Raw genomic sequence first — 20887 nt, 5'->3', positions numbered from 1 at the left:
TGCCCGGGGTGGCCCCCGCTGATGGCCCCTGGATGCTGCCAAGCTCTGGCTGCATATTTCCAGGCGCTCCTTGTCCCCAGAGAAGGGGAATGCGAGGAACGCGGCCCCGTGCACCCTGCCTGCTCCTGCCCGGCCACCCGCCGCCTAAGAATAGACCTGGCTTGGCTGGGCCCCCGCCAGCACCAAGGGGCCGCAGGGTGTGGGAACCCCCCCCCCCCCAGCCACCTTCCTGCAGCAGATAATGAACCTTAAAAAAAAAGGAAATTGGGTTTCTGCAGTGCCCAAAGGGTGCCCGAGCTGGCAAAGGGAACCCAAGGTGTTTCTTGCTTTGAATTCCTGTGATTTTAAAGCAAATCTCCTTTCTGAGAGCCTTGTGCACAGGCAGGGTGGTGCAGGGCAGCCCCCCGCAAGCCTGGGGTACCTGCTGCTTCCTGAGCTCCCCGTCAAGGAGTTATATGAATTGAGGGGGAATCTCCTTTTTTCTGCTTTTACGTTTTTGTTTTTTTCTTTTTTTTTTTTCCCTCCTTAGGGAGTAATTTCACTAAGCCTCCTAATTTCAGCAGAAAGCATGATGTGGGAGCCAGAAGGCAGCAAAATCTCTCCAGATGTTATTGCAACGGGGAAGGGAAATCATCCTCGGTTTAAAGGTATCTTGTAAAACATTGCTGCCGGCTTGGCAGAGCCCTCAGGGCACCAGCAGCCCTTCATTGCCCTGAAAAACTTCACTTGGACCCCCCCACCCATGGCCTAGGAGCTTCATTTAAGCTCAAGTTGGGACCTTGAGCCTCCCCCTGGGCTGGGCTGGGCATAACCTTGTGTCCAGCCCCATCTCCTGGGTGGACCTTGAACCTGTGTTGAAGGTGACCTGGTGTCCACCCCTGTCTTCTGGATGGACTGGGGGCTTGGGTTGTCTCTCTGTCTCTTGAGCAGGAGGCCGCGGCTCAGCGCACCCATCACCAACCCTTGTCCACTGTCCATTCCAGGACAGAGTCAGCTCCTATGTGGATTCTCTGATGTATAATTAGGGCTGAGCTTGTGTTGCAGTTCCTGAGTGGGAGTGTTCGGTGTGGCTCTTTTTTTTTTTTTTTTTTTCCCCTCCAGAAAGCAATTTTCATGAAATGTGTAGGATCTTGATAATATTGGAGACCTCTTTTCTTCCACTAATGGGGCAGAAAGGAGCCAGGGGCCTCGAAATTACCAGTGAGGAGCTGAGCTGGATGGAGCACACCTGCACCAGCCTGCTTTCCTAGGCTGAAAATACACTTGGCTCCAAACCCAGCTCTCACCGTGCCAGGTCTCTGCTCCGCAAGCATTGCACTGCCGGGAAGGGGGGGTGAGGACGGTGCCTGGTGTGCCGGGATATAAAACAGACGCATCAGGATGTGGCCGTGGGAAGGACATAGGGTGAGTGCAGGCATCTGGGGCGGCTGCTCCCTGGGTCTGAGGATCGTGGCAGAAAGAGGAGCTGTTGGGGTTTCACCTCCTCGTGAGCATGCTGTGCTCGGAGGAGGACTGAAAGCAAACAAAAACCTGAGCGTGGGCAGGCAGACACCTGCCTTCTGCTCCTCTCCCGGGCGCAGTGAACCTCTCCCGGGCCTCAGTTTCCCCATGGAAGTCATGACCGAGGGCAGAGGCCATCAGATGGGAGGGGAATGGGTGGATCATCCTAGATCCCCTCATTTCCCCTGCTGCTCCGGGCCGCAGCAGATCACAGCTCTTTAAGGCTGCAATAATCCCCAGCCTGGGATTAGTTTTGCACCTAATCACTGCAGAACAAATACGAAGTTTTATTTACAGAAGCAGAAGAAAGACAAGGCAGGGGGGAGTGTGGGGAGGAAGCCTCAAGCGCGGCTGATCCCAAGATAATCAGGAGCTGGAGGGTGGGAGGTGATCACTGACCTCGGAGACCCCCCCGGCTCTTATGTAAAGGCATGTCATTCCTGTGCTGGAGTCACAGCAGTCACGAGCTCCAGCCCTGTCCCAGCTTGGGCTTGGTGACCCCACAACCTTTTGAACAGTTCAGGCCTGGACTTTGGGGATTTATGGCCCCGATTCAGCCCCTTCCTTAGGCACGTGCTCCATGGTGAACCCATGAGCTGTCAGCTGCGATGGGAGCCATGGTTTAGGGGAGGATGGAGATGCTGCAAGGGGATGCTGAGCTTTCATGATGGGGAGGTTGGGTGCTGCAGGTGTGTTGCCCCAAAGCCAGGCTGGTCCCCAGGGATCTGTATTTGCACTGGGTTGGGGTGGCAGCTCTCCTGCTTGAGAGCCCTGTCCCACTGAGATCCCAGCCCACCTGCAAGAAGGAGCCGAGCTGCTTCTCTGAGGGTGGCCAGACATGGGTTTATTTTTCATCCATGCAAGCGAACAGCCTGGCAAGAGGCAAACCGGGGGTGGGAATGTGTTCTGTCTCTCCCCAAACTGCCCTCTGTCACTTGAAGTCTCTGTGGCTTTGCCCATGGGTTGGAGATGGCTGGTGAGTGCCCAGACTGGACCAGCTCCTAGCCCTGGGCGCAGGGGCAGCTCCGTGCCTGCCGGTGCCCGAATTTCTCTTTCCCCTGATGCAGACGTTGACAAATAAATAGCTCTTTTCTGCTTTGGCTCTTGCATAGTGGAAAAAAACCTCTGACCTGATTGGAGAGAGGAGTACTGGGCTGTGGAAACCCATGGCTTCATTGGCAAATGTGCCCATGGCATAGCTGCCAGCCTGGCCAAATGCCCATGCCTGCACCCTGTCCATGCTCCCCTGCTGATGGCTGTCTTATTTCAGTTCCATTTCTGAGCTGGATTTGAAGGCCTTTCTCCTGGTTGAGAAGAACTTGACACCCAAGAAGATGGTGGTGATTAGGAAGACGAGTGCCAGGGCGAGCAGGACCCAGGCACCTGCTGAGGCTTGATTGCTGGCCAGGGACATGCCCAGGAAATCAGTTTGGCTGGCGCTGGCTTGGGCTGGAGTGGCTGGAAAATGGAGAAATGAGGGACATGGTTGGTACCGGTGGCTCTGGGCTGGGGTGTGTTGAGTCACCAGCTCTCCCTTTGCTGGTATCTTGGATGCCCCGTCCCATTTAGACTCAGCTCCATGGGAAATCAGGGAAAAGCATCCAAACACCCTGTGGTTTTTGGAGTGGCCAAGGGGCACCAAGACGACTCCATCTCTTCCACATGCCTCATCATGGCCCTGGTGAGGGCTGAGCTCTGCCCCATCATGGACCTGCTGTGCTTGGCTGAGCCCTGCATACCTGTGTAAGGAGTCCAGCTGTACTCAGGCCAGCCCAGGACCTCCCCGTTCTTCTTGTTCTCCTCCACCAGCCACGTCATGAGTGGCTCAAAGTAGCTCATCAGGGCATCAGCTGACATGTTGGGCTGCCCAGTAATGACCTCCATGGCTTTGGGCCATGGCTTGCTGAAACCCAGCTTCAGGGCCTCCCTGTGGCAGGAGAAAACAGCTCCAGTGGGTTCCCCATCATCCTCTCGGCCACCAGTCCCAGTAGGTTCCCCATCACACTCTTGGCCACCAGCCCTTCCCTTTTTCCCCAGAGCTTGGGCCTCTTGCTATCAGCAGCCCTGGGTACAGTCTGTGCCCTCAGCACCACAGGACTGCCAGTCCAGGGCACAGGGAAGGAGGTTTTGCATGGGGCAGAAGGCGGGGGGGGGGGAGGTGTTTGCATGGATTAAAGCCCTCCAGTGAATCCAGCCTGATGCAGAGCAGTTCCTGGGTGAAAGAGTTAACTTTGCAGGTGCTTTTCTTGAAGCAAGAGGTTGTTTTCCCTAAGGAACAGGGGGCTGCAGAGGAAGAGGAGGAGAAGGAGGAGGAGGAGGAGGAGGAAGAGGAGGAGGAGGAGGAGGAGGAGGACAGAGGGAGACTTCCACCTGCCAGGGTCCCAGCTACCATCTAGTGGCTGCTTTTGCAATCACAGCCCCAGCACCCAGCCCAAGGTGCCCCTGGCTGGGGTCCCCCCTGCCCCCACCCCAGGACCAGGGAGCAGAGCGTCCCATGCTGGGGCAGGGAGGGGAAGGATGACCAGGGCCTGCGTTGCCCCCCGTCTTGTTGGGCTGGCTTTAAGGTTTTTGGGGGCATCAATGTCTTGTCTTTGCCCTGCCCACACACCTACCCCAAGATCTTCCCAGCCTCCTTGGACTGGTAGATGTCACACTTGTGCAGGGGACCCGTGTGCCTGGCTGCCGCACAGAGAGCCTGGTGGAACTGGAACTGGATCACGAAGCTGACAAAGTACCTGGTGGGGGGTGGAGAGGGGTGAGGACATTGGAATGGACCCTTCTAGTGGCTGTGCAAGAGAGGATGTGGCCTCCCTCATCCCCTGGTTGCACCCTCCTGGTCTGGAGGAGCATCACTGGCTTTGGAGCTCCACCTGCATCAACTCAGTCCAATCCGCTGATGGCATTTCTCCTTTAACATGTGTTTTATGGCTGCCTGGGTGGATGAACCCATCGTCCTCAGACAGGGAGAAATTCCCCCAAATCCAGCCTTCATCTCCAGGTTCTGTCATGGTCCCCAGAGCTGCCCAGCACCCTCAGGGTGGTACCACCAAGCATCCCACCAGCCATGAAACAAGGTGCCATCAGTGGCATCTGAACTGGAGATCCTGCTTCTGTGTCCAAGTGGTGTCCCTCCTGCCCCAGTCCTGCTTGCTTACCTGATGTAGGGGACGTTGGCAGGGATGTGAAACTTTGCCCCAGGGTCAAAGTCATCTTCAGACCTTGGTGCTGGTGGGCACAAGCCCTGGTACTTCATCCTGGGCCAGAGAGGGAGAGTTAGCCCAGCATGGGGAGGAGAAGCTGGGGTAAGCTGGGAGGGGACACAGCAGGGTGTCAGGACAGTGTGAGGGGTTATGTATCCCATTGTGTCCAATTGCAACCAACTGGACCACAGGGAGAAAACACCCAGCAGCATGATGGCCAAGGCCCTTGCACCAAAGAGGGGTCTGAATTCAAGCACACCTGAGGTTCCACCACTGCTGGTTGTACTCGTCCTCCTTGATCCGCCCATCAAACACCTTCCAGCGCCACTGGTCCATGAGGTACCCGAAGGGCAGGAAGGCGATTTTGTCCAGGGCAATGCTCATCAGGTAGTTAATGTCACTTTCTGCCCAAGGTGGGAAGGTGTGAGCAAGGCAATGCTGTACCCACCTCTCCACCCTGTATGGGTCATTCTGCCCAAGAGCAGGGTGTCCTCACCAGATCCTGTCCCCTCTATGCATACAAATCCACCACGCATGTCCCTTCCACCCTGCCCAGCCCATCCTGACCCTCTGCATTTCCAGCTGCCCCCAGCAACACCCCCCCTTTGCCGTGTGGTGCTCCCCTGCCAGCTCACCTTTGTTGTCCGTGACTTTGTCCAGCAGATTGATGCTGTGAAGGTGCTTGGGGGTAGAGACGGACAAAGCCATGACATCCCCGACGGCTTCATGGAAGCCAGGGTTGGCCCCATCGCGGAACGAGATGGGCTGGTCCATGTACTGCAGGAAGTACTGGACGTGGCCCATCTCGTGGTGCACTGTGATTAGGTCGTCCATGTTCACCACGGTGCACTGCTTGATCCTGGACCAGGACATGTGGGATCCGGGGAGAAGAGAGGGCAGTGCTGGGGTGAAAATCTCCAGGAACAATCACACACCCTCTTGAGCTCTTTTTTCCCTTTGGCCTCCCTTTCCACATGTCCCCACCCCACATCTGATGCCAGGCTGAGCTGGCCCTGCTCAATTGGGTTGGTCTCTCTATTTTCTCCGGCATCTCCTGCTGCCTCTACCCATTCCCTATCCCTGTTCACTGGCTTTTCTATTCTGCATGGCAAGGAAGACATTTATTGCTCTCCATCCACCATGGGCCCTCCTGCTAGTAATGCCCACATCTTGGGCACCAGTGGCAATACCAGAGTGGGGCTGCCACAGCCATAGGGCAAGAGACACTGCGGTGGCATCAGGCCACGTGCCCATATTCTACCAAGTCACTGTTATCTGCCCCAGCACCACGTCAGCTAGGGCCACCACTTGCTCCCCATGGGCACCTGAAGTCCTTGCGGTTGTAGAAGTCCCAGGCTGAGGCGTGACACACCACCTCCCGCCCATCTGCTGGCTTCTCGATCATGGACTTGTCCCAGAACTCCTGCGGCATGGGGATGAGGCCCAGAGAGGTAAAGAAACGGTCTGACTCTTGAAACATCTTCTTGGGTGTCCAGCCCTGGGGAGAGAGCAGACAGAGGACCTGGTGAGGGGCAATGGGGGATGCTAGAGGTGCTGGGGGCTGCAGGAAGGATGAGAGGCCAGGGACAGCCTTATTCCTCTGGGCAGGGGAGATCTCTTGGGGGCAGCTAGAGCTGGATCCAGCCCTTGGCATAGCCAGGTGGGTAGAGAATACAGATGAGGCATGGAGGTTTTTTGGCAGCACCAGAACATTTGGGAACATGACTGGTGACAACAGCCAAAGGGTGCTGGTCCCAAGGGGCTTGCCCAGAGCAGGCTGGAAAAGCACTGACCTGTTGTTTCATGGCCGGGGTGGCATCCACCTTGGTGGCATCTGGGTAAGGCATCACCAGGTCGAAAATATTGGACCATGACTGGGCCCACATGTTGCCTGGGAAGCACAGGAGGACAATGTATGGCAGGAGGGAGACAGGGAAAGAAGAACAAAGGCAACCAGCTACTCCCAACTCCTGCACAGGGTGGATCACCCTGTCTCGTCCCTGCCCTGCCGGCACAAGGGTGATGCAAGCAGTAGCCTGTCTGTGCAGGAGAGGTCAAGTCACGCTGAGTGTGTTGCCCTTCCCGGGGGCAGGCTGGCCTCTGCAGACCCATCTCATGGGACCTTGGCCCCTTTGGCCAGAGCTGAACAGAGACCAGCCTCAACTCTTGACATGACTTGGAGCAAACTATGCCTGGTGGGAGACGCAGCTCTGCTCGAGCAGAGCCCTTACCTAGCAGATGAGCAGGGATGGGACCCTTCAGGTTTATGTGCTCTGCACCATACTTTTTGTATAGGGCTCGGCGTACGTAGGCATGGAGGTTGAGGTACAGGGGCTGCAGCTGCAGGTACAACCTCTCCAGGTCTTCCTCGAAGGTGGGTGTCTCATACAGGGATCTCCAGAAGGCCCCATTGTCTGGGTAGCCTGTGGTAGGGCAAGAGCAGAAGCTGTCAGACACCGCCCTTCTTGGGCAAGTCTTACTGATCAGACACCCCAGGTCCCTCCGTATCTATGAGACAGTGGATCTCCTGGGAGTTGGTGGGACCTCCACACCCTCAAGATTTTGACCCTCAGTTGGACGATCAGCCCAATCCTCGGCTCACAGGGGCTTAAGACCGTGGTGGGTCTCTAAGGGACTGGGCACTGACCATTGAGCACAGCTGCCTTGTTGCTCAGTTCCACATATCGCTTGTAGTTGTTCTTGATCTTCTTCCCAGAAGCATCCCGCCAGCCCTTCCAGGCAAAGAGGAGCTCATCATAGTCCCGTGAGGTGGCCATGATATCTGTGAGGTCTGGAGAGAAAGCAATGAAGCCAAAGTGATGCTGTTGGATGGGCTGGACTGATGCAATGGTGCTAGACCCAGCGTGCTGCTCAGGGGCCATAACAGAGAAGGGGGGAAGGCCCCTTCATGACCTTTCTCCGTGCCCATATTAAAAAATTCCCTCCTTTCTGGGCTTGTGGCAGATGACTTACTGGACACCCTGCCAGATCTTACCAGGATCCAGTGGGTGACAGGTTTTGTTCTCTCTGCAGACCTTGGCTACACTGTACGTGGTCTCCATATCTGAGAGGAGGGTGTTATACTGCAAAGAAAATCAGATCATGTAAGCTGGTTATCCTTGCTCCTGCTCTTGGAGAATGTCACAGCCCATTGAGATGTTCTCAGGTGTTTTCCTCTGGTCCCTTCTGAGGCCCCCAAATGGAGACAAAGTGGAGTTAATACAGGAGGGACTGGGGCGAACAAGCAATGTGCCAAGCAGCCAGGTCCCACTGCAGCCTGGGATAGGCAACCTTTGGGTGGGAAACCCTGGAGACAAGGACCTTGGCTTTGTGTAGAAGGTACCAAACTATCACCTCGTTCAAGGGCAGGGGGTGGCTGCCCAGTGGCATTTCCTAAAGTTTGGGAGAAGCCTGTGTCTCCACACAGGGTAGTGGCAAGGGACACCCCATCCTGCTCTGTCCCTTTGCAGCTCACCTCCTTCAGCTCATTCTCGGGCAGGGCTGCCCTCTCAATGACACTCAGCTTCTTGAGGATGCGCGCGACACTTTGGTCCTGGAAGTCGGAGGGGTCGAACTGCCTGGCCCTCATGCCATACTCAAGGGTATGCTTAGACATGGCCAAGTTCTTGTCCAGCTGCAAGGGCAGGGGGGGACAGAAGAGGAGTTACTTTGAGGACATCCCTGAGACACAAGGACATCCCTAGAAACACCACCTGGCATGCCATGACTGACAACCTCCCTCTGGCTGCCCTTGTGGGTACCTCATGGCACGACGAGGGTTTTCATGGAAAAGGCACCTCCTGGTTGGGAACATTACCCTTTGGCTAGGGGCAGAGGCTGCCCTGGGTTTCAGAGCTCATCTGAAAAATGCCCTGGGTACCAACTGCCTGCCCACACAGCCCCAGGACTGTTCCCATACCATGATCTCCTTGTTGTGGTTGGTGATGTTGGTGTTGTAGGCCCAGGATGCCTCGGTGTAGGTGTTCCACACTGCCTCGGCCGTGCTGTTGTACTCAGACAAGAACGCTTTAGCTTGTGCTTCATCTGCTATTTTGTCTAGAGGAGTAGATAAATGGGGGAAGGGGGGGCGGGTGGGTCAGGAGAGTCCTTCTCTTTGAAAGAGCACAACCCCATAGAGAAGCCATGGCTGAGCTTTTCCCAGAACTGCAGGTCCATCGAAGGATGCCACAACTTGGCAGCAGGTTGAGCCAAGAAATGAGAGCAGAGGGGCACTGCTGGGGTGTCCCACTGGGCAGAGGATGGGATAACAGGACAAGCTGCATGCCCTAGACCCTCCCATGTGAGCAGAAAGGATGCAGCTGAAAACAGATGCCCTGTCACACCATGGCTGGTGGCATTGCTACAGTGGCAGGGCCACAGCTTCAGACAACGGTATGTCAAGGGGTTGGCTAATGGCAGTTGCTTCCTCCACAACATGGAGCTGGTTCTTTCTCCTTCCTGGCATGGAGACCTCCTCCACCCACAGCAGAGACCTCCCTCAGCACTGCCCTGCCTGGGGGTTAGCGATGTCCCTTGGGACACCTCTTCCTGCCCCTCCCCAGACCCAGAATGGAGCTGCAGCCTTACCAATGCCTTCAGGGTAGCCTTCAGGGATGGGGGGACGCCAGTCAAATTCAGGCCAGCCCAGGACCTCATTGGTCTTGTTGTTCTGCTCCTGAAGCCAGTTGGTGACAGGGCTGAAGTACTCCAGGAGGGCCCCAGCATCCATCTTATCCGTGCCAGTGAGGTTGAAGAGGATTTCCTGCCACGACTTGGAAGACCCAGCTTTCAACGCTTCCCTACAGAGGAGCGGGTCAGCAAAAGCCAGCATGAGGCCAGGGGACGGATGGGAGAAAAGCAGTGGTGGTGTCTCAGCATCACAAGGGCTGAAGGTGCTATTCCTGAGCGGGACGTGAAACTGGAAACTTCCTCTGAAGCCCCCATCTGTCCTGTGTATGGGGACTGAGGACTCCCCATCACATACTCATGCATTTGTTAACACCCAGGAAGTCAATAGGAACTAAATGTGCTTTAGTGACCTCTTGTCTGGGTGGGAGCTCATCACACGGGCAATAGCAGTACTCTGGTGAGGACCACCCACCCCACCCCAGTGCTTCCATGTATTTCCATCCATCCATCTGCAAAGCTATTTCTCCAACCACCTCCATAGCCACTTTTCCTTCCTTTCTTCTTTCCTTCCTTTGCACACCATCAGCTTCCACGCACACATCTGCCCGTGGCGATTGTCCCAACCCTCCTCTGCTCCCACCTGAGTTTGGCTCCAGCCTCTTTGGACATGTAGATGTCACAGGTGTGCAGGGGACCGCTGTGGTTGGCCGCCTGGCATAGCGCCTTGTGAAACTGGAACTGGAGGATGAAGCTCACAAAGTACCTGCCAAGGAAGACTATAAAGGTGACCACTGGGGACAAAGGGAAGCAGACAAGTCCCAGGGCATGGGGGAAGGCACCCAGCCGCACGTCAGCTTCCCACCATTTGTGGTCCCAAGCATTGGACGGTCTCTGTGTCTTGAGCAGGAGCAACGCGTCCCAGTCCCTGCCCACAGAGCTGAGCTCCCACTCTCTCTGGTCCCCAAGCCTCCGTCCCCTTGCCAGCACTTCCTCTACCTGATGTAAGGGGTATTCCCAGGGATGTGGTACTTTGCTCCAGGGTCAAAGTTGCTTTCGTTCCTTGAAATCGGAGCACAGATACCCTGGTATTTGGTTCTGTAGACAACAGAGAACAAAAGCATGAGCATGGAAATAAGGGATCAGAAGAATCAAGGCAGGGAATGGGAAAGGAAGGCACAGTGCTGAAGAAATCTGCACAATTAGGGTGTGCTTCCATGTATTTCCATCCATCCATCCACCCACCCATCTATCCATTGGTCTCCAGCCATCTCCATGGCTAATTTTTCCTTTTTTTCCTTCCTTTCTTCTTTCCTGCCTTCCTTTTCTTCCCCACCTTCCCCACCCCCATCCACCCTTGATGACTGTCCTCTACCTCAGATACCACCAGTCATAGTTGTAACGGTTTGGGGGCGTGCGGCCATTGAACACGTTCCAGCGCCACTGGTCGATGAGGTAGCCGAAGGGTAGGAAAGCAATCTTCTCCAAGGCCATCTTCAGCAGATAGTTGATGTTGCTCTCTGCATGAAACAGAGCCTGAACCAGGTTGGGAAGGAGTATGGCTGGACAGTACTATGGCCACTAGACTTTTTGTGGGCAAGAGAGTGAGCAGATCTGGATGCGAAATGAGGACAGCATTTCAATATGTAATTTTGGTCCCTAGAGAAGGCTGTGTAGGATACAGAAAGTTTCTCTAGATACAGCTCCTACTTGGGGCAACATCTGCCTTTTTACTGAGTGGGGACGATGGGAGCGACAAGCACAGCGTCCCCTTACTTTCAGCCTGGCTCTCAGAGTAGGAAGGTCTTTGATGAGTGTAGCTCTAATTACCCTGGGGCCTCAGGGTGAAGGGAATTTAATCTGCAGGGCTGTCACACCACTGCAAAGGATCTCGTGGTTTAGACCCCGAACCAGAGTCAACTCTAGGACAGGGAGCACAGGGGATGATGACATCTGACATCTCCTTTCCCCATTGCCTCGAGGAAACCCAGGGAAAGAAGGTCGGCGGAGGACCCGCTGGAGACCCAGCTGAAGCTGTGGGGTCAGAGAGGGGTTGGCAGCGCTGCCCTGAGGGTCTACTGGCTGCCATCGCCATGGTGGCACGGCTGCCAAAGGCTGGTTAGTCGGGCAGCGATGCCTCGAGGCGGGGACCATCTGCTCCGTGGTGTTCACGCAGTGTTGGCCCAGTGCTCTTGGCTGCTGCGATGATGGCTTCCCTGTCATGAAACGTATTTAATGACAAGGCAGGAGGATCCCAGGACCGTCCCTCCTCCGCAAAGCAGCTGCCTGCGGCAGGAGTCTGCAAATGCTTGGTTTCCTCTGCCGCCGTCTGCTTTGACGTGTCGGCTGAGAGACGTTGGGCGGGGGGAGAGACTCTTGCCAAGCCGGGCAGTGCCCTGCGGCGACAAGTCCTCCTCCGCTGTGCCGGCTGGCAGGCAGACACGTCACCCGCTGACTGTCCTCATGACTGCGCACGTAAGCGCTCAGTGCCTCCTCCGCAGAGCTACATCGAGAGCTCCTGGGGTGGATGTTTCTTGGCGAGGGAAGGGGAAATACTGGGAAGGTCAAAGCCGATCAAGCACAGAGATGCTGCTTTCAGGTTTGGGGCTCTGATGGAGAAGGGAAGGGAACAGACAGGCTCTGGAGAGCATCCCTCCTGCCCTTGAGGGTGAAGAGGATGGATCCATGAAGGGTCCTACATGGACCCATGGAGCCAAGGAGGGGTTATGCATGGACCCATGGAGACAAGATGGATCCTACATGGACCCATGGAGACAAGAAGGGTTTGTGCATGGAACCAAGCACGGGTGAAAGGCACACAACCACCCAGAGGGTCTTGCCTGCTCTGGGCTGCGTTGCCAGACTGTGGCCCACCCTGGCATGTCCCAAACCCTTCCTGGTGCATGGGCAGTGCCTGAGCCCTCCAGGCCGCCCAGCTCCCCAGGGTGGCTGCCATACCTTTGTCCTCAGTGGCATTGTTGAGGAGACCAATTTTCTTGAGGTGGCTGGGGGTGGAGACTGACAGGGACATGACATCGCCGATGGCCTCATGGAAGCCAGGGTTGGCCCCGCTGCGGAAGGAGACGGGCTGGTCCTTGTACTGCAGGTAGTACTGGACGTGGCCCATCTCGTGGTGCACCGTGAACAGCTGCTCCATGGTCACCGTCGTGCACTGCTTGATCCTGCCGGGTGGAAACAGAGCATCGCCTGAGCTGGATGAGGGACCCCGGCTGCCTGCGCACACCCTCGATGGGAAGGACCCTCCGGAGTCCCTGAGAGGGTGGCAGCACCCCATGGGGAAAGGAAAAGACCCAGTGGAGGGGAAGGCAGGGCAGCGTGGTGCCCCAAGACCTTACCCCAGAAGGTGACAGATTAGTCTGCATGGCCAGGCTGGGGGGACCCAAAATGGTGACCACCAAGGGGGATGGAGGACGGACTTAGCCACCCTGTAGTCCTGGGCCCCTGCACGTCCCCACGCACCTGAAGTCCTTGCGGTTGTAGAAGTCCCAGGCTGAAGCGTGACATACAACCTCCCGCCCATCCGTTGGCTTCTCAAGCATGGACTTCTCCCAAAACTCGGGGGGCATCTCCAGCAGCCCCAGGGAGGTGAAGAACTCCTCTGAGACCCGGAACATGTGCGTGGCATTCCAGCCCTGGTGGGCAGCAGGCAGTAGGTTACGACTGTGGAAGGGGCTGACAATGCCCTGGACGTTGCCTCTGATGCTCCCCCAGCACCGAGGAGTTGAGGTGGGTCCCTCTAAGGGTCCTGCCCCTCTCACTCTGATGGGGACCCCTGGCACCAGAAATGGGGTGAACATTCCTAAGAACCACTGAACAGTGGTGCTGACACCCAGCGTGGACAGAATAGGGGAGCAGGGCTGATGCCCCAGGAAGGCTTGGAGCTGTGTGATGGTGTGGACACAGCCCCCAACCCAGGGACTGGCACCAGTCCCACCACACTGTCCTTCCTCTTTGCCCACCCACTGCCTCTTTGGTCATCGTCAGAGGGGGAATGGGGTCATTGCTTTGTCCCTTCCCCTCCCAGATATGGCTTTTCTGCTGTCCCCTATGCAGGTATGAGAAACCACTCACATGGGGTCAATGTTATGTGCAAGCCCTGGCCAGCACCCCCTGTTTTTGTCCCCCTTGGTGCCACCAGTGAGTCCCTCAGTCCATCACCTGCTGCACCATGGTGCTCGTGACGTCAAGGTTGGGCTTTCCAGGGTAGGGGACCATCAGGTCATAGATGTTGTTCCACTGCTGAGCCCACATGTTGCCTGAGGAGAGAAAACAGCTGGAGCAGACCTGGTGGTAGGTTGGGAGGAAAAGAAACACAGTGACAACTGGGACCTCCCTGTCCCACTATGGCCCTGTGTGTGCCCCTCTGTCCTCACCAGCACCCATGGGCACAGGCTGGGAGGGTCCCTCCTCTTACCAAGGAGGTGAGCGGGGATGGGACCCTTCAGGTTGATGTATTTGGGGCCGTAGTAGTCATAGAGCTTCCTCCGGACGAAGGCGTGCAGGTTGAGGTAGAGTGGCTCCAGCTGGTTGTAGAGATGCTCCAGGTCATCCTCGAAGGAGACTGAGTCGTACCAGGAACGCCAGTAGCTTCCCGTGTCCTCAAATCCTGCCAGGGAGGCAGTGATGATGCCCAGCACTGGCCCCCGGGGGCTTCCCCCTGACCCAGCCCCAAGAGCTGGGACCCTGGGACAGCAGTAGGGTTTTTGCCCCTTCTCCAAAGTGTTGGCACCGGGGAAATGGAAGTTGGATGCCCAGCAGCATGCGGGACGGGGAGAGCAGCAGGGCACCCCATTGCCGCAGTTCCCACCCCTGATCCCTGACCACCCCCTGCATCCCCCCCATCCCGCTCATACCATCCATCCGATAGGCCTCGTTGCTCAGCTTCACGAACTCCTCGTACTTGGCGCGCAGCGGGTTGCCCGCGGCGTTATGCCACCCCTCCCAGGCATAGAGCAGCTTCTTATAGCTGCGGGAGTTGGCCATGATGTCCGAGATGTCTGGGACAGAGGGGACAAGTAGTGCATGAGAGAGGGGCAGGAGGAGGTCACATCCCACCACAGCTCTGCAGAGGTGCCACCACCATTGTGCCAGATCCATACTCACCCCAGGACAACCCTGATGAACATGGATGGGACCTGCCAACCCCAACCCGCTGGGAATGTGGGGACCAGGACAAACTCATGGCCACGGGGTGCTCAGCACCCCTCAGGTGTGGAGGGACAAGGACTATACCTGGCTCCAGCTCCCAGCAGGTACTGTTGGGCAGGCACACCTTGGCCGTGGAGTAGATTTTGTCCATGTTGCTCAGGATGGTGTTGTACTGCAGGGAAGGAGAAGACATTGGGGCTGGAAGGGGATGGGAATGGCCCTTCAGGAGGGATCTACAGAATTCCCAGCTCCGGAGCATGTGTGTGTGTGTTTGGACGGATATGGAGGAACATCGGTGTGTTTACCCAGCACGTTTTTTGGTGAGATAAGCATGTTATCACCCAGAGTTTTACACTCTTTGCATGGTGGGAGCAGGGAGGCTCTTTGGGATAGACAACCCCTGCACAGCTGCTCGCCAAACCCCCCTCAAACGTGGCGTGAGGGCTCACGGTGTCCCGGAGCGGGACTATTTATAAAACTCTTTGTCAGCAGGGCTGCGGCACGGCCTGTTTATCTAAGCGGGTAAAACAAAACAAAACAAAACAAAAACCCATAAGAAAAGCAGGAGGAGGAGGGGGATTTATTTCTGTGAACTTCAACAACAGCAAACAATAGCAACAGGAGGTTTCCTGGAACCTGCCTGGGGAGTCCATTCCCAGGGAAGGAAATTCCTCCTCTCTGTCCCTCTCTGCTCCCATTCCTCTGCTCTGGCTTGGGAAGAGGGGATGGAGATAGGGGACGGTGGTGGCTGTGGGATGGAGCTGCCTGGGGACAGGGGAGAAATGACTGATGTGCAGGGAGGAGACGTGGTGATGTCTGTTATCTGGGAGAGGGCAGGGATGGGTTTCCTGGAAGGAACCAGGGCTAGCACTTCTCTGGAAAGGGTTGTATCGCTGGGCTTTGCCAGGGTTTTGGTGGGGAGGGCTGTCAGGGAGCCATGGGCCAGGATGGAGGGGATGGGAGTGCCAGCGTCCCCGCGCTCATGCGGAGGCAAGTGGCTGCCAGTGTCAGCCTGGGCTGGGCAATATTTTCATGCGTGGAAATTGAAATCATGTCGCGTTTAGGTAAACTACCCTGAAAGCTCAGGACTGTGATGGGAAACGCTCAGGATGTCCTGAAGTCCCCAGCACGGAACTGTGTCACCAAGGCACAGCATTTCTGGGCTCGCAGGGAGGGGTCAGGACCCAGGTGGCAGTGCAGGAGCCCTCCTTTTCAGTATCCCGGAGGAACCTCGGGGTGGGGGGGTTGAGCCAGCTGGCCCCCGGCCATGGACACAGCCTGGCTGGTCTCCAGGTGACGCCCAGGACTGCTCTGTGTAAGCAGGAAATCTCCAGTTACCACTGGGATAGCTCTGAGACGAGGTTAGGGCTGGATAACGGGGCAAGCAGGCACCCCACATTCCCCAGAGATAGCACGCCATCTCCACCCTCCATCATCGTCTTCCCTCCGCAGAGGCCAGGGGGACCATCCAAAATGCAAGGGAGAGGCAATGGGCCAGCAACAAAGTCTGGAGGCTTGGGAAACATCCCTTTAAGGGGGTTCACAGCACCCCAGCAATGCCCAGGGCTTCGCCGGCACCTCGCCTACCTGTTCTCTCTTCTCCAGGGGTAGGTTGGAGGGTCCCAGGGTCTGGATGGAGCCAATGATTTTCCTCAGCTGCGGGTCACTGAAATTGCTCCAGATGCTGCCGTAGAGCTCCTTGGCTTTCTTCCCCCACAGCTCCATGAAGTTTTGCTCCTCCAGCGACGCCTGGACCTGCATGGCAAGAGGGGACATGGAGACTCAGGACCAGCCCTGGGACGTGCCACCACCCAGGCAACGGTTTGGAGGGCCGGATTCAGACCCACGAGGGTTTGTGGGAGCCAGAGGGGACGGGACACGAGGTGGCAAGCAGGGCTGTCCCCAGTCCGTGACATTCATAGACAGAGACATCAGCTTCCAGCCGACGCGGCACTGTCTGCAGTCCCCGCTCGCCTGCAGCGCTCCCGGCGAGCACCCGCCAAGGTGATGAAGTTTTGGAGGCGGCTCTGGGGTGTCGTGGCCTGGATGGGGTGGGGATGCTGGGACAGGGGTGTCCACGGCGTGTGGGCAGGGTGTCCAGGTGCTCCCACGCTGGCTCTGGCAGCTGCCAGACTCCAGTTTCAGAAGGAGGTCTGAAGCCTGGCTTCATTTTATTCCTATTCCCGCTGTTTCTCACCTTTGCAGACGCCCAAAGGAAAGATGCCACATTCACTTTTCTCCTTCCTATACCTCCTTGCTAGATCTATACATTTCTCCTTTGGCTGTCTGCAGCCCATGCCCTAGAAGTGCCACATCTGGGTTTCACCTTGCAGAGGGGCACCCATTTGCACCCAGACCCTGGTTTTGGGTCTCTCCCTGTTACCCATCTCCTGCCAGCCCTGACGTCCCTTCCCAGGGCTGTGGGATGGCCGGGAGCTGCCTGCACCGTGGGGGGTTATTTAGGCAGCTGGAGCTGTGGCCAGCGGCCACGATTTTGGGACGGGGTGTATTGTGGGCAGTCGCATCCCAGCGTGGTCAGTGTCAGCTGTATTTTTGGGAAACATTGACCTTTCAAGAGTGTCCCGGCTTGGGCGATGCGCAGGATGGAGTGAGAAGGTGCAGAGCGCCTGTTTGCTGTCTGGGTGCTGTCCCACCATGATTTATGGAGCTCATTAGTTGTTATTCCTGGCATTTTTAGCCTGGCTTCAACAAGCCTGGTTTGTTTTATTTTAATCTTCATGTTCCCTCGGCTGGCACTAGGGAGGGAAGGGAGTTACGGTGCGGCGGGGTTAGCCGCTGCCCGGGCCAGGTGACCCAGGGGCAGGGATGCTGAAAGTGCTGGGTGCCTCTGGTTGCCCACCGCCGGGCACCCACCACCTCCCTTGGACATCCCAGCACCCAAAGCATCACTCTGGGTACCAGCTGGCCCTGATCCTCCCACCAGCCCCACAGACACCCTGCACTGGAGCAAGATGCTCTTGCATCACCCCACTAAACGGGGGATATCTTTACCGGCTGGGGAGCCGGGGGAGCTGTAGGAAGCAGAGTCCAGCTGTGTTTCATCTTCTCTTTGAACAGGCGCCTGTGTTTGGTCAGGCAAATCGTACCCTAAACTCTCCTGACAGCTCCGGTGGAGCGAGCCGAGGCTGGCGGCACTGCCCAAGACCCCCACGCCACGGCCATGCCCACCAGCCCTGGCCCTTTGCCCCCACAGCTGGGAGCTCTTTCAGTGGGGGGGGGGTGCCCCTCTGGGGGGGCTCAGAGGCCCCTGGCTGCCCACAGCCCCCAAATCTCCCTTCCAAAGCCCCCCCACGCCAGTCCCTCCCCACTCCTGGTTGCACAGTAAAGATTCAACAGCACAGGATGTGGCCCACGGTGCTGGGGCTGCTCTGGCCCAGGCACCCAGAGAAGTCCTGCACCCATGAGAACCCCAAACACCATCTCCATCCTCTTGCCCAACGCCCCAGCTTGCAGGAGATGGTACATATCCTTCTCCGGCAGCCGAGCTCCCTGTCTGTCATTCCAGCATCCCTCTGTCTGTCCTGGGGGCTGCTGCTTCGTCGTAGCTCCTGGAGGAACCCGCACCATGGTGGCCTGGCTTAGGTGTTATAGATGTGTCTGGGGTTTTCCTGGCCCAGGGGATCTCCTAAATTCAGCCTTTTGGGTTGTGCCGGCCAGCTGTTAACCCATGAGGAGTCAGCGCCTCCCCGTCCCGCCGCACACCTCCCTGCTGCCCCATCAGTGGGCTGATCTCAGGGGCTGGATCCCCTCCTCATCCTGGGCTGGCTCGGGAGCTTTGACATCGCGGGGAGCACCTGGTCGTGATCCTCGGGCATTTATTAACACAGGAAAGGGTGAAGGCTGGCCTGGAAATGCTTCCTGAGAAAAGTCCATGAAAGGTGCTTTCCTGGCCCTAACCTTGGACTCAGCGTGGCTGGGATGTTCCTGCACTGCCCTAAAGTCCCCAGCCCCACTGAAATACCCGTAGCAGACACCAGATGCCTAACCAGACATCGTGTCAGCTCACCGAAAATAAAAAGGCTGAAGTGGCATTTGGGTGCTCTCGGGTCTCCTGCCGTGTTGGCAGCTACCAGACCTGGCCATGACCTTGCCCCTACGCAGAAAGACACGTTTCCTTCCTACTGCGGGACACGCTGTGCTCCCCCCAGTCCCCGGGGGATCCGGAGGGGTTTGGGGCTGTATGGCAGCTTTTGGAGTGCGGGGGTGATGTTGGGGTCCCTGAACTGGGGCCGTGCCCCCGGTACTGGGGCAGCCAGCAGTTCCCCAGGCACAGCAAGAACCGGGAAAACCTCTGCAGCCTGTCCAGGCACCGTGATTCCCTGGCCCACGCCGGGCAGGGGCCGTACTGCAGCTCACCCAACCGAGAGCAGCTCCCGGGCTGCTCAAACTCTCTGCCCCACTAAATCCAGCCCAAACACACGCAAATCCCAGGCAAAACATGCAAATGCCTGTGGGATGCACACAGCATTGCTCCCTGCTGGAACTCTGCCGGCACGTAGCTGGGCTGATAGCTAATTCCCCATAGCCTGGAGCGCTTTCCCGAAGCTGGCTTCATCCCCTGGGCTGGGGACACAGGGATGAAAGGGTGGCAGCCTCCGTCCTGATGCCACCCCGTCGCTTGTGCGCACTTTGGGCTCCCGGGGTCCGCCCCAAACAAAAAGCCCACGGCACCGGGACTTGGCAGGGCTCTGGCATAGCACAGCACCGGGATGTGGTGGCACCGGGCAGGGACAAGGACGCTTGACACCTGACCCCGGTCTGGGAAAGTGGGAAAGGAAAATAGAAGGTACTTGAAGGAGGCAACCACCTCTAAAAATAACCTGGGGTCTGTCCCAGGATCAGGGCTGTCACTCCGGTGCAGAAGCTCTCCGAGGGCCAATTTGGGGCAAACCCCTGAGGTTCCCGAACTACGAGTCCCAGCCCTGGTTTGCCATCCTGAGGTGCCCAGAAAGGCTCCCGCAGGGAGGAAAGGGACCACACCAAGTGTCCCCACCGTGCCCCAGCCCCCCCCCCCCCCCCAGTAACCCTGGTGCTGGGGACACCCCCACGGTGACATCACCCCCCATCCCACCACCCACCTGCAGAGCAGCGTTTTTGTCCGTCAGGTTGGTGTAATAATCCCAGCTGGCCGAAACGCTCTTGAAGAGGACGACCTCAGCCGAGCTGTTGTAGCTGTCGGCGAAGAGGATGGCCCCTTCCTCCGTGGGTTCATACTGGAGGGGCTCGAGGCTGGGCTGAAGGGCACCCACCAGGCTCAGCCCCAGCAGCAGCCCCAGCGCCGGGGGCATCGCGGCAGGAGCCGTGCACGGAGTGGGGGGGCCCCGTTCGGTGCCTTGCGAGATAGCTTTGCCTCCGCTGCCGGCTGCTTATAAGCAAGCAGCCTTCGCGCAAACCCTGCCCACCGAGCCTGCCTCCCCTCGTAGATAAGACCGGAGCATTTTGCTCTCCCTTCGGCAGCTCCCGGGCTTGTGGGAAGGAGCGGGGAAGCGAGCGCTGCCTTGGGGTGCAAAGTCCCTTTGGCGTATGGCCATGCTGGGAGGGGGCTGGGGAAGGAGACGGAGGAGAATTGAGGGAAAGGTGGAAAAAAAAAAAAAAGAGAAAGGAGGAGAAAGGCTGGGGTGGAGGTGGGAGGTAGTTCCATCCCTGCAGGGTCCCGGTCCCCTCCTGGCTCGGTGCAGGGGGATACAGCTCAACCGGACCACGGTGCTTGGCAGGACATCCCCTCCCCACGCCGGCATCACGCGGTGAACGCCCCTCGGCAGCGCCCCAGCCACCCGCCGCGGGACACGAGGGTGAGCGCAGAAGGGAAAGCGTTCGCTTGGGGGGCAGCCAAGGTCCATCTCCTGCTGCTTCTTGCCAAAGTGAACCCCCTTCGCCAGCGTAACCTCGTTTTCCAGACAAACGGAGTATTTCTGCTGCTGGTGAAGGAAATCCCATCCTATCGCACCAAATGTTTTGGACTTGGAGGATTTAGGCTGATGACAAATGAGTAACAAAAAGTTCCTTCAGAATGAAAACCAGACCCGTGCCGGTGAGCTTGATAGCTCCTCTCTTTTTTATTTTGTTCTTTTTAATTAACTAAATCCCTTTCCCCCAAGGCTTGGCCCCGGCTCTGGGAGCCGTTCCCAGGCTGAGCTTAGGCCCTGGCTTGGTTGAGCCCATCACCCCTCGTCAGGGCCACCACCCCATGGGGACACAGCGGACACCTGCCACGGAGGGGACAGCTTTTTGGGAGGGGGCAGAGGGAAACCCCTTGACTTGTTGGCCCCGCTGGGTGCTGCAGAACAGCTGAGCACAGCCACAGCCCCTCGGCGTGAGCCCACGGGGTGACCCCATGGGGACAGCATGGTCTCTTGATAAAGGATGAGTCC

At 57.5% G+C, this 20887-nt stretch overlaps 1 protein-coding gene across 1 annotated transcript; it reads right to left on the bottom strand.

Moving 5' to 3' along the window:
* Positions 1-1814: 1814 nt before the first annotated feature.
* Positions 1815-19871, bottom strand: ACE (angiotensin I converting enzyme). The gene is made up of 25 exons (XM_049800809.1): positions 19595-19871; positions 16083-16250; positions 14580-14667; positions 14201-14344; positions 13762-13953; positions 13506-13603; positions 12807-12979; positions 12285-12508; positions 10702-10846; positions 10326-10424; positions 9970-10092; positions 9288-9499; positions 8620-8756; positions 8176-8334; positions 7696-7783; positions 7348-7491; positions 6932-7123; positions 6494-6591; positions 6026-6198; positions 5336-5559; positions 4960-5104; positions 4656-4754; positions 4113-4235; positions 3240-3427; positions 1815-2958 (listed from the first exon to the last, which is right to left on the bottom strand). The coding sequence occupies exons 1-25, from the start codon at positions 19802-19804 to the stop codon at positions 2762-2764; spliced, it is 3843 nt and encodes a 1280-aa protein (XP_049656766.1). The 5' UTR covers positions 19805-19871; the 3' UTR covers positions 1815-2761.
* Between the last annotated feature and the right edge of the window lie 1016 nt (positions 19872-20887).

This window comes from Accipiter gentilis, chromosome 5 (assembly GCF_929443795.1).
Source record: "Accipiter gentilis chromosome 5, bAccGen1.1, whole genome shotgun sequence".
Lineage (NCBI taxonomy): Eukaryota > Metazoa > Chordata > Aves > Accipitriformes > Accipitridae > Astur > Astur gentilis.
This window is presented reverse-complemented; position numbering and strand designations above follow the sequence as displayed.

Coding starts and splice junctions, on each gene's coding strand:
- ACE (XM_049800809.1), bottom strand. CDS start 19,804: ATGCCCCCGGCGCTGGGGCTGCTGCTGGGGCTGAGCCTGGTGGGTGCC. Junction 14,668..16,082: donor CCCTGGAGAAGAGAGAACAG/GTAGGCGAGGTG, acceptor CCTTCCCTGCAG/TACAACACCATCCTGAGCAA. Junction 4,755..4,959: donor CAGCAGTGGTGGAACCTCAG/GTGTGCTTGAAT, acceptor TCTCTGGCCCAG/GATGAAGTACCAGGGCTTGT.